The sequence below is a fragment of the Vespula pensylvanica genome, chromosome 10 (genome assembly GCF_014466175.1).
Source record: "Vespula pensylvanica isolate Volc-1 chromosome 10, ASM1446617v1, whole genome shotgun sequence".
NCBI lineage: Eukaryota > Metazoa > Arthropoda > Insecta > Hymenoptera > Vespidae > Vespula > Vespula pensylvanica.
The window spans coordinates 7,241,262-7,252,994 of NC_057694.1; the positions used below are offsets into that span (position 1 = coordinate 7,241,262).

At 33.7% G+C, this 11,733-nt stretch overlaps 1 protein-coding gene across 7 annotated transcripts in view; it reads left to right on the top strand.

The window, feature by feature from the left end:
* The window catches only part of LOC122632517 (acetylcholine receptor subunit alpha-type acr-16), a 244,307-nt gene that overhangs the window by 119,458 nt on the left and 113,116 nt on the right, over positions 1 to 11,733 (top strand). For all 7 annotated transcript variants that reach the window (XM_043819389.1, XM_043819384.1, XM_043819388.1 and 4 more), the window contains exon 5: positions 6,703 to 6,812. In XM_043819389.1, coding sequence (XP_043675324.1) covers positions 6,703 to 6,812 — 110 coding nt within the window. The remainder of the gene's footprint in view (positions 1 to 6,702; positions 6,813 to 11,733) is intronic.

Here is an 11,733-nt window from a genome sequence, read left to right on the forward strand (position 1 = left end):
TGGTCCAAGTGTGGAGAAAGAGAATTCGAAAGACCACATATTTTTTTCTATCTGATCATTTGGAATCAAAGAAGACGAAGAAGAAGGAAAAGAATTACATACCCGCGTTTTTCTCTTTTTTATTTATTTATTTATTTTTTTTTTCAATTGAATCGCTCGACATTACGAATTTCATTTCGTCCAATTATCGTCCGTAATTATTTCAAGAATTTTCTTTCTTTTTCTTTTCTTTTCTTTTCTTTTCTTTTCTTTTCTTTTTCCATCTCTCTCTCTCTCTCTCTCTCTCTCTCTCTTTCTCTTTCCTATATCTTTTTTTCTTTTTTCTTTTTAAACGTTTCACTCTCAAGAAAAAGTTGTCCTCTCTCTTTCTTCCTCTTTTTCTTTTGTAACAAAATCTATAAAAAGCTGTATAAATGTAATTCTTGTAAATTCGTACGATAAAAAGTTTCATTAACACGCGAGAGATTTTCTAAAAGCATGAAAAGTTTTTAACGAGCTGTCTCCTTCTCTCAGTCTCTGTGATCCGTACACATTTCTTTTTCCTTGTTTTTCTAATCGGATACAATGAAAAACTTGATAATGCTCGTTCAGGAGCTTTTACAAATCTCTTGAACATTCTTGAACAACGAAAAAAAGAAATGAAAAAAAAAAAAAAAAAAGAGAGAAAAAAGACAAATTGAAAAAGTCTCTCTTTCTCTTTTTCTCCCTGTCATTTATGAACAAACGAACAAAGATCATCAAATACGTGTGGTTAGCAAAGTCTCGAAATTATTAGACACTCTATCGATCCTTATACGCTTTCGTATCGATCACTATCGATTCGATTTGATTTCGTTCTTCATTCTCTGTTCGATCGGATCGATCGATATTCATTTTTTTTATCTTTTTTTTTTCTTCTTTTTTTTTGTCATAATCTGTAGACCCTCGTTTTTAAATTTCTTTCTTTTCTTTTTTTTTTTTTTTTATCATCCCAGCTTGACAATAATTTCGCAAAAATGTCACGCGACACAGTTACGTAGAATAAATACATACAATATTCCACTTTAGGACGTTGCAACAAGTTTTTTTTATTAAATCCCGAATCCGCACTCAAAAACGTTCGAATAGTTTAACAAGATTTTCAAGCCTTGATTGTTTCAAGTCTTGATTTGACTTTTCGTAGAGAGAAATTTCACACGGAACATTTCGCGTTGGAGATTTTCACGAGATAACACCGAGAGAATTCTCCTTCGAATTTTCCTTAACCGTAATTGCCTTCGTCAAAAGGAAAACCGTTGTTAGGAGTTAGGGGGTTAGTAGGTAGGTAGAAGGGGGTGAATGAAAAACGAGGGATGAGAAGCTGTGTGGAGAAACGTGGATGGATGTGGGTGTTGGTGTTGGTGTGGGTGTGGGTGGTGATGGTGGTAGGTAGATGATGGCGAGGGGTGAGAAGAGGGGTTGAGAAAAGGGGGTGAGAATAGATAGTGAGGATAAAGGAAGGGGTGTAGAGAAGCAAGGAAATAGCGGTTTCTACTGGAACCACATTGGTCGCCGCGAGCACGTTGCTAGTTCACGCGTAAACCCTTCGAAAGGGAACAACCCTTGGCCGCGGAGTCGATGCGGTCGCGGAAGATCGTGCCGTGGCATTGATCTTAACCCAAAGGCACGCAGTTGCATTAATACGTAGGGGTTATGGGATGGGTAGAAGCATGGTGGGGACGGATGGGAGTGGATTTGGCTCGGGTGGTAAGTAGGGTGAGTTTGGTTCGAGCGGTCCAATGTACGTAGCCACTATTGCGGCCTTGTGTGACTTACATACGTCCACTGTCTAACCTCTCGATCATCGAATACGTGTGGTTAGCAAAGCCTCCAAATTATTAGACACTCTATCGATCCTTATACGCTTTCGTATCGATCGCTATCGATTCGATTCGATTTCGTTCTCCATTCTCTGTTCGATCGGATCGATCGATATTCGTTTTTTCTATCTTTTCTTTTTCTTCTTTTTTTTTTCTTTTTTTTTTTTTCATCCCAGCTTGAAATACGTTGACGTTAGGGAGTACGTTGTTAGGACAAATTCGTTGGACAAATGTTTGCGTTCGATTATTGGCACAAATGTGGGAGTAGATTATACGGATGTTGAATTTTTATGAAAATATGTTAGGTCCTCGTAAATCGCGTAACTAAATGATGTTTAATTAATTTCTTCGATATGAACTAACTTCGCCGGTTTTACAAGATCAGATTTTAAATATAACAGGAAGTTATGGGAGGAAACTAAGTTTAAGAAGAATATCAATTTTAGTTTTCACATTTCATCTCGAAATCCGGAGGTAGGTATTTCGTGATTCAGGAAGATTAAAGGCCACGAAGGAATAGCGTAGGAGGAATCGTAATAACAAGAAGTGGTACGCGAATAAACGCCGTTCCGACCGGAAAGGAAAAGCCTCCTCCTCTATATTTCTTTCTTTTCCTTGCTTTTCTTTTTCTCTTTCACGTTTTTACTACGTCACACAGTCGTCTCTTGCGATTAGTTTTTCGATACGAAAAACAAAATGAATTTTTCCTCCCTCTTCCTCATTTTTCATTTCTCTTTTTTGTCTGTCTTTCTTTTTTTCCCTTCTCTTTATAAAAAAAAAAAAGAACCTCGTATAAATTTAGGTCGATTGCATCTTAGTCGATCGTTTCCGAAAGAAAAAAAAAAGAATAAATAAATAAATAAATAAATAAGTAAATAAATAAATAAATACATAAGAAAGAATAAAAATAAGAAAACGAGCTCGAATAAATCGTAGGGAAAACAAAGTTAGGAAAGGTCACGAGTTGCTTTTATAAAAGCAAAAGAAAAACAAAGAAAAGGGGGGAGAAAAGTGACACGAGAATGAAAGTTAAAAAAGAATATAAAAGAAAACGTAAAAAGGTCCGGTTTCTCTCCGATAAGCCTATTGGATTGGGTTCGTGTCTCGTGTAGAACGATAATAATTGGAGCATCAGGATGATTTATAGATGCCTATAAATTCGCGAGGGATATTGCAAATGGACGGACAAAGCATGAACATCGTACGTCTCTTTATCGTTCGACCCTTCGATCCCTTCGAAGTTAATAAAACTTATTTAACCTACGTGAAGAAGAGGATGGAGAATAAGAGAAAAAGAAAGAGAGAAAGAGAGAGAAAGAGAGAGAGAGAGAGAGAGAGAGAGAGAGAGAGAGAGAGAGAGAAATTTATATACAGTACACATATACATATAATGAAAATAGGTCTATCTCTTCGTACTTATCCTTCGGCTCGTGTTAAGTGCGTTTCTTATTGGTGGATTCCATCGGAGAAATGTGGAACGTAGACTCGGCCAAGTTTATCCATTACGTCGCACGAATAAAAACACCTGCTACCCGAAAGTTCGATCGATGAGTAGTCGCTCATGTTTCTTTTCCCTCTCTCTTTTCTTTTAGCCCTTATCCTGGTATCCCCATTGTTTCTTGCACATTGGAATTCTCTTTAGCGCGTGACGTTAAAGAGGAGGAGATCAAGCAAGAAGAGATATTTATTATTAATCACCGAGAACGTGGGATACTGTTGCATACTTATACTTTACGGATGGCGATTTGAAGAGAAAAGAAAAAAGAAATATTTACTACACAGAGATTTATATCGTGTGTATATATCGTGTGTAATAATATTTGTTCGAAATAAAAAATTTTGTCGAATAAAATGGACGAGGCGTAATGGTTAGGATTTAATATTAAATGATATGAAATATTATAGCTCGTTAAGAACGTCGTATCTTGCATAAGGGAAGAGCGACAGAAAGATATATATCTATATATATATATATATATATATATATATATATATATATATATATAAGAGAAAGAGAGAGAGAGAGAGAGAGAGAGAGAGAGAGAGAGAGAGAGAGAGAGCATGCTTGCTCGCGAAAGGGATGGCTTTGGATGGCTTCTCAGCAAGATTGAAAGCCAAGATTTTCGAGCACAATGGATGTGACTCCTACGATCCAGGAATAGAAGAGGAGAACCTCTCTCGTTTTTGCCTCTCGTCCTCTATGTGCTTGTATTGCCAGGACAATAGAAATCTATGATAGATTGTCGGATCTAATTTTGTTTGACTTTGATATTTCCCTATGAGAGGAAAGAGAGGAAGAGAGAGAGAGAGAGAGATACGTAGATCATTTTATTATTGAATATTTTCATATGGTTTTGTCCTTTTAAATCAACTATCATAGAGATTAATAATAGGATATTTCGTTTCCTACGATGAAAATGAAAATGTAAAGGCAAATAATTCACAGACGGTGCACACACCACAACGGGAAAGGATATAAATTGAAATATCGGCACGAATTCCATTTTCTCTGTTAATTTTGCACAAGCTTTACGTTACTTTCATCGGCGTACGTTAAAAGTTAGCAGAGTTTAGAGTGCTCTCTCTCTCTCTCTCTCTCTCTCTCTCTCTCTCTCTCTCTCTCTCTCTCTCTCTCTCTTTCATTCTCTCAATAAATCGCGTTCCACGCTTTGAGTTTATTTCCAGCAGTACCGAGCCAATAACAATAACTACTAGAGTAGAGTCATTGTATGCTTCTTTGACGTTATAAAATCAAATTTAGAAATTCGCAAGACGCAAGAAAATACGCGTACCTTGCCACGACGCTTTCAGGATACGATTAAGAGAGACCATTAACTATGTATGTCTATACAAAAATGAACGTTTCCAAATACGTAGAAATTAAATAAACGACCACGATCAAATTTAAAGAGAGAAAAAGAAAAGAGAGAGAGAGAGAGAGAGAGAGAGTAATACGTCCTCGCTAAAAACTTAGGCAAATTAAAAGTTAGATAAGTTTTTTTCTTTTCTTCCTTTCTTGTCTCTTTTTTCTCGTTTCCTTTTTTTTTTTCTCTCCTTCTCCCACACATTTCTCACATAGAATATAAAAATTGCAATGGAAAACGTATTGCGTTTATGCATGCACTATGAAAACGTTCAACGACGAGACGAGATAACCTCGACGTTTCTTTCGATCGAGCTAAAAACCAGGTCGTCCTGGAGACTTCATCAAATCCCAACTGGATCGTCGCGTCGGTTTGCGAGCTTTTGAAAGAGAGTAATACGCAATGATTCTGAGGCTTTCTTTAATTCTACCATCTTTTTTTCCCCTTCTTTCCTTCTTCTTCTTCTTCTTCTTCTTATTTTTCCTTTTTTTTTTGTCGTTGTTGTTTACGCTTTCTTTTCTTTTTTTTTTTTTCCATTTTTCTTTTTTCATTTTCTATCATTTCTTTCTTTCTCTTTTTTTTTTTTTGCTCTTATACGTCGAGTTATCTCGCGTACATACGTGCTATATCATTAATGTAAATATATACGATATAAATATATATATGTATGTATGTATGTATGTATGTATACGAGGTATTTAATGTAGCGCGCGATTAACGCGCTTTTTAATGCAACAAAAATATAAAAATTTAATGAACATTTCTAATCTAACGTCAGTACCTATCTATGTATGTCAAGTACGTGAAAACGTTTTGTCACGCGATACAAATCTATGGAATCGTTTTTCATGTTTTTCCCAGGAATAATCGCCGTTTTAAAGATACAATAAACGTCGGACAAATTGATGGTAGATAAGCTAGATTATATCTATCCATCCATCCATTCATCCATTTATCTATCTATCTATCTATCCATCCATCCATCCATCCATCCATCCATCCATCCATCTATCTATCTGTAAACGTTGTTTACGAAACGTTTCTTCGAAAGGAACCAGACTTTACGATCGAGAGTTTATTCTCTCTTCTTATTGTGTGTTTCATAGAATTCAATCAATTCTAGTCGGGTTGCGTTAACTCGCAAACTTTTCCATTTTAGCTTTGAAAGTATCGTGCAATACGGACGATTAACTCTTTAACGAGAGAACCGTTTGAATTAATCGCATTCGATATAAAATTTCGTTAGAAAGATCCGAAACTACTAAAATTGAAAAGATACAAATTTATAAATCCTTTCTAAATCTTTAAAACGCGGATTCAATTGCATATACCTTTCTTCGAGCGAACGTCGAAATGAAAAATCGATTCGATCGGAAAGTTAAAAAAAAAAAAAAAAAAACGTACGACCAAAAAAGTAAAGTAAAGATTAAACTCACTTTTAAAAGGTACCTGGGTACTTAGCTACCAACCTATCTAAACGTTTCGTTGTTGAATTCTCTTAAGTATTAATCTCGGCGTCGAGGAAAAAGCCAAGTTTGTTGTTACTCACTTTTAGCGATCGAAACTTTTCAATACTTTTTTCTTCTTCTTTGTTTTTCTTTTTTTTTTTTTTTTTTCTTCTTTCGTTCATCGTCGGACCTTTTATACAAACCACTCCTCTCTTTTTCTCGCAAACTTCACTATTTACGGATTACAATCTTCTTAAGGAACATTTACTTTATGAAATCGATCATTTTTTTCTTGTCTGAAAATGTTAATGAAAATCGTTAGTGCTACGATAAGTTGAAGAATCTTGATGGTACGCTTGTTAATTGTTATACACACTTTGATACGATGATTTATCTACAAGTGATAAATATGCAAAATTTTTGTTTTTAAATAAATCATCGTTCATCATCGTTTTATTCCTTTTATTTTCTTTTTTTTTTTTTTCTCTTCTTTGTCGCAATCGTACGAATAATTGAAAGAGAGAATTTTGTATTTTTTCGTGTTTGTTTCAGTCTTGGAACGACTATAATCTACAGTGGAATCAATCGGACTATGGCGGAGTTAAAGATGTCCATATAACGCCGAACAAGGTTTGGAGACCGGATATCCTCATGTACAATAGGTAATCTGATCATATTTACGCTTCCGCAAAACAGCTTTAGCCCGTAAAATCGCGACTCCGTTAAATTGCATCGATATCGATTCGTCTTATACGTTTCCTACTCGCGTCTTAATCTATTGATCGCGTTTTTTTAAACGCTATCGATATATTTCGTTATTAAAGAAAAATCGTATATCTCTCGACGCGTTTAACATCGATTAATACGAAAGATATAAACGAAATATAAATCGTCGTTTGTTAAAAAAGAAAAGAAAATGCACGAATCACCGTCGATCGTCTCCAAAAAGGATGCGTTAAAAAAAAAAAGGGATAAAAAAAAAAAAGAAAATCACGTAATTTAATCCGCGCCATTTAATGTTCGGCATACCAAACGGATTATAACAATGCTGACGTTAACGTAATTTAGTATGATTTAAATTTGACTAAATAAACGTACGTTTAATTAGAGTATTAAATTGAATTTAATCTATGTACGCATCGCGATCGTGACGGACACAGGAGAACACACAGCCGGGACATAGTTCGAATTGAAAATCGATCGAGAATGACGGGTGCGCGGAATCAACTCGGAAATTGAAATGAAAATATCGGTCGTATGGATTAGTCGACATTCGTATCGTAATCTGTCGTTACGCGGAATGCTTCGTCGTTTCGATAGAATAGGCGGCCTATCTAAAAAAATATTTTTAAGCCAATCTCTTATAAATGGGCATTTCATTCGAGACAAATGTTCGATCGATGCGAATGAACATTAAGAAAAGAAAACAAAAAGAACAAAATTTTATATATATATATATATATATATATATATATATATATATATATAAAATGGACGGTTCGCGTCGTTAAAAGAAATAAAACAAAAAAATAAAATAAAATAAAATTAAAAAATATATATATATATTCCGTATCGTAAACAAAACTAAGATTTTGAGAATGTTTCAGAGAAACCTCACGAAGAGACTATGATATCGCGCTGCTTACGTACTTGCGCTTTTATGCGAGCTCGAAATCATTTCTTGTTTTCCATTTTACTTTTCTTTTTTTCCTTTTTCTTTCTTTTCTCTTATTTTTTCTTCTGATATATATATATACACACACACTCTCTATTCATGTCGTTTAATTTTTTGTCGGTACGTTTCTTTCCTTTCCTATATCTTTTTATATTTTTCTCAATTTTTTTTCTTTCTCATATTTTTTTTTCTTTTTTGTTCTACTCTCACAGCCTATTCGTCAAAAGATCAGACAGAATAGATCAAATTTTGTTGCGTTCATTCTCATTATGTTACACGCGCGCACATATATATACATATATGCGTGTGCGTGTGCGTATTTATATTTATTTTATTTTTTCTCTCTTTCTCTCCCATTTAATGTAATGAGAATAATTTAAAAGTGACATTAAGGGTACGTAAAATTTCTCCCAGTGTTGCTTTGCATTTTATTATAAAGTATTATTATATTTATATAGATATACATGCGTATATATATATATACTCGAGAAACCCTATTCCCGACGTGCATGTTTTCATTTGATACTTAGAAAAATATATTATATTTATAAATATTAAATATATATATATATATGTATATATACATATATATATGTATGTGTATATATGTATATTATATATATACACATACTTACAGCTATTTGTAATATGTACACATACGTTATTTTAGTTGTATATATTCTACCTACGTTGACATTTACTCCCGTAGTATAATATATAATTTATACGAGCCGACCGGTTTTTCTCGTCGTTCGTTTCGTTTCGAATGAAATTGAACGCGATCCTGAAAAAAAAAATATTAATTTTAAAAGACTGGCTTATAAAAAGTAGAAAGGAAAAAAAAATATATAAATCGCCAAGTTCCCATTAATAATCCTCGCGTATAATAAAATCGTTGTTGGCTCGTAAAAACAATCTCTCTCATTACTTATCTATCTATCTATCTATCTATCTATCTATCTATCTATCTATCTATCTATCTATCTTATCTATCTATCTATCTATCTATCTATCTATCTATCCATCTATCTATCTATCTATCTATCTATCTATCTCTATCTCTATCTCTCTCTCTATCTCTCTCTCTCTCTTTTTGGCACTAAATTATATTAAAAATTACGAGAGAAAAGCAAAATTCATAGTCGCATATTAACTATCGATCATTTTCATTTTTCAAAAAGCGTTTTTTCGAGCTTGTCACGACGTTTAATAAAATTTTCAAACGTGTATTACATATTTAAGTATTTGAAATTTTGCTTCCGCGATACGAAATCGAAACGTGATGTACGTACATACACGCACATTTATATATATGTATATATATATATATATATATATATATATATATTACTTATTTATTAGATCAACGTCGTGACAAGCTTGCTTTTCTTAACCTACTATCTTTCTCATAGCAATTAGTTTAATTAGTCTTAGGTATTTATAGATCGCCACTGTACATCGTGATCCATCGACTCCTATGTGGCTAGCCGTCACTTCGACGTGTTAATCCACGTATCGATGGTCCCGAATATTAAAATACGACCATCGTTCACCATTGATCGACACCACAACGTTGTTAAGAATCGATCAATCGAAATTTTCAATTTTCTATATCTCAATTAATATCATTTATCATTACGACGAGGATCGAATTATTTTCGAGAAAGGAAGAAAAAGCAACAACGAATATCACGAATTGTCTTAGCGATAAAAAAAAAAAAAGAAATAAGAAGATAAAAGAAAAAAAAAATATTCATTTGACAAAATAACTTGATGAATATTTATTATTTCGAAATTGGTATTTATACTCGCGGTAAAGTCGTTTGAAAAATTTGGAGAAATATAAATCGTATTGGATCGTTGATCGCGCCCGACGATTAATCATCATTTGAATGTATAAGGTGTCGCAAAATTAGAATATTTTTCATCGACCGTGTCCAACGCGGATATATCGATTTTAATCCAATTAAACGTTCACTTCGTTCAACCGATTCCCCGTACTTTCATTTTCAGATTGAAAGTTTGTTTTGTAAAAAAAAGGAAAAATGTTGGCAACGTTGTTCCTCGTATCATCGATATGGATTTCGAGAGGAGTAGAAACAGAAAAAAAAAAAAAAAAAAAGAGAAGAAAAGAATTTTACGAATAACACGAATCTTCCGGATTAATAACGTCAATTAAAAATTCATCTCTGTTGTCTAATCTTTCTTTTCATCCCCTCGGATCTCCACCCCCTTCATCTTTTTTCTTTTGTATTATTTATCAGACGACAAGGAAGAAAACTTGAATCGAGGGGAGTAGTGAGGATAAAAAAAGAATTGGAAATCAAAACGTATGCATTTATTAATGCACCGAGACTGCGTCAGCCCTCCTTCCCCCTCTTCCTTCCTTCCTCCCACTCAGGAGGGTAGGAAAATGCTTAGTCTTAAAATGGTTTAAAAAGAAAAACTAAACAAAAAAAAAAAAAAAAAAAAAGAAAAAAAAGAAAAAGAAAATGCTGAACTCTCTGTTCCTTTTTGTCTCTATCTTTCTCTTGGCTTGTAAAACGAGTCTCGAGTATTCCACGCTATCTCAAGAGATACTTTTAGTCGAAGCTACCACCGAATTTAAGCAACCACATAATCCCTTGAGGTTACGATGCAGGACTGGATTGAGCGTGTTCCTCGTAAAATCCTTTTCATCGTAGACCATTACCCTTTGGTCATATCCTTCGAGGATTTGTCCAACGTCGTCGAACGCGATCGATCGTTTAAACAATTTTTATCAATTGAAAATACGTCGGCTCGATTTATGATTCAACGATATAATCCATAAGATTCTTTCGTTTACGTCATTTAAATCGTTAAGATAATATCGATGATTAAAGAAAAAAGAAAAATCATTCGATCCGATCGTCCAATGTCGGTCGTTGTTAACTATGAACACGATAATAATAATAATAATAATAATAATAATAATAATAATAATAATAATAATAGTAATAGTAATAATAATAATAACAACAACAACAATAATAAAATTATTATTATTATTATTATCATTACTATTATAATTATAATATTATAATAATAATATTATTATTATCATTTCAACGATACGGTAGAAATGTATGTACATATATAAATAATAATACATATATAATAATATACATAATAAATTTTGATCGATTCTTAGTCGTATGTAAAAATCGTAGAGTGGTATCGATCGTTGGCGAGCGGCGCTCGTAATTATGTGGATAATTAATTGAATCGTAACGTCAGGCTACTACCGCGTTATTGCGTACGACCAAAGGACTGGGCCTGGTGCTTACTCCCTTTCCGTTTGTCCGATTAACGAATGAAAGCCACGAATTTGTTCCTTTCGTTTTGCCACTCGCAACCAAATCGCAACCCTCCCTCGATCAAATATAGACAGGAATCTTCGGAGGGAAAAAGGAATGACCATGAAACTCCGAGCATGAGTCCTCGTGAGGAATGGAATGTGCATACGATTACATAATTTAAATTCGAACGATGTTGTACGAATCGATGATTTTACATAATCGACAAATTGTAATCTGTTTTTTTTTTTTTTTTTTCTTACGGTAGATTACATAGAAACGATTAATTAAGTCGATTAGAAAGGAATAAAATCTCGAAAATATAAAGTTGTTTCTTGAAGACGAGAAGGAGAAGGAGGAGGAGGAGGGATGTACTAATCGTTTCGTATAACGTTCGAGCATGTTTTTTCTTTTTACGAAGGGAGAAGAGTTTTTATAAAGTCCCTTTCCTAAAAACTTTGTAACGAAAAGAACCTTTAAAAGTATCATTATCTTGCTTCGCCTTTAGAGAGGAAGGATAATTAGCGATTTATCCCGCTCTTTCTCTCTCTCTCTCTCTCTCTCTCTCTCTCTCTCTCTATATATATATAT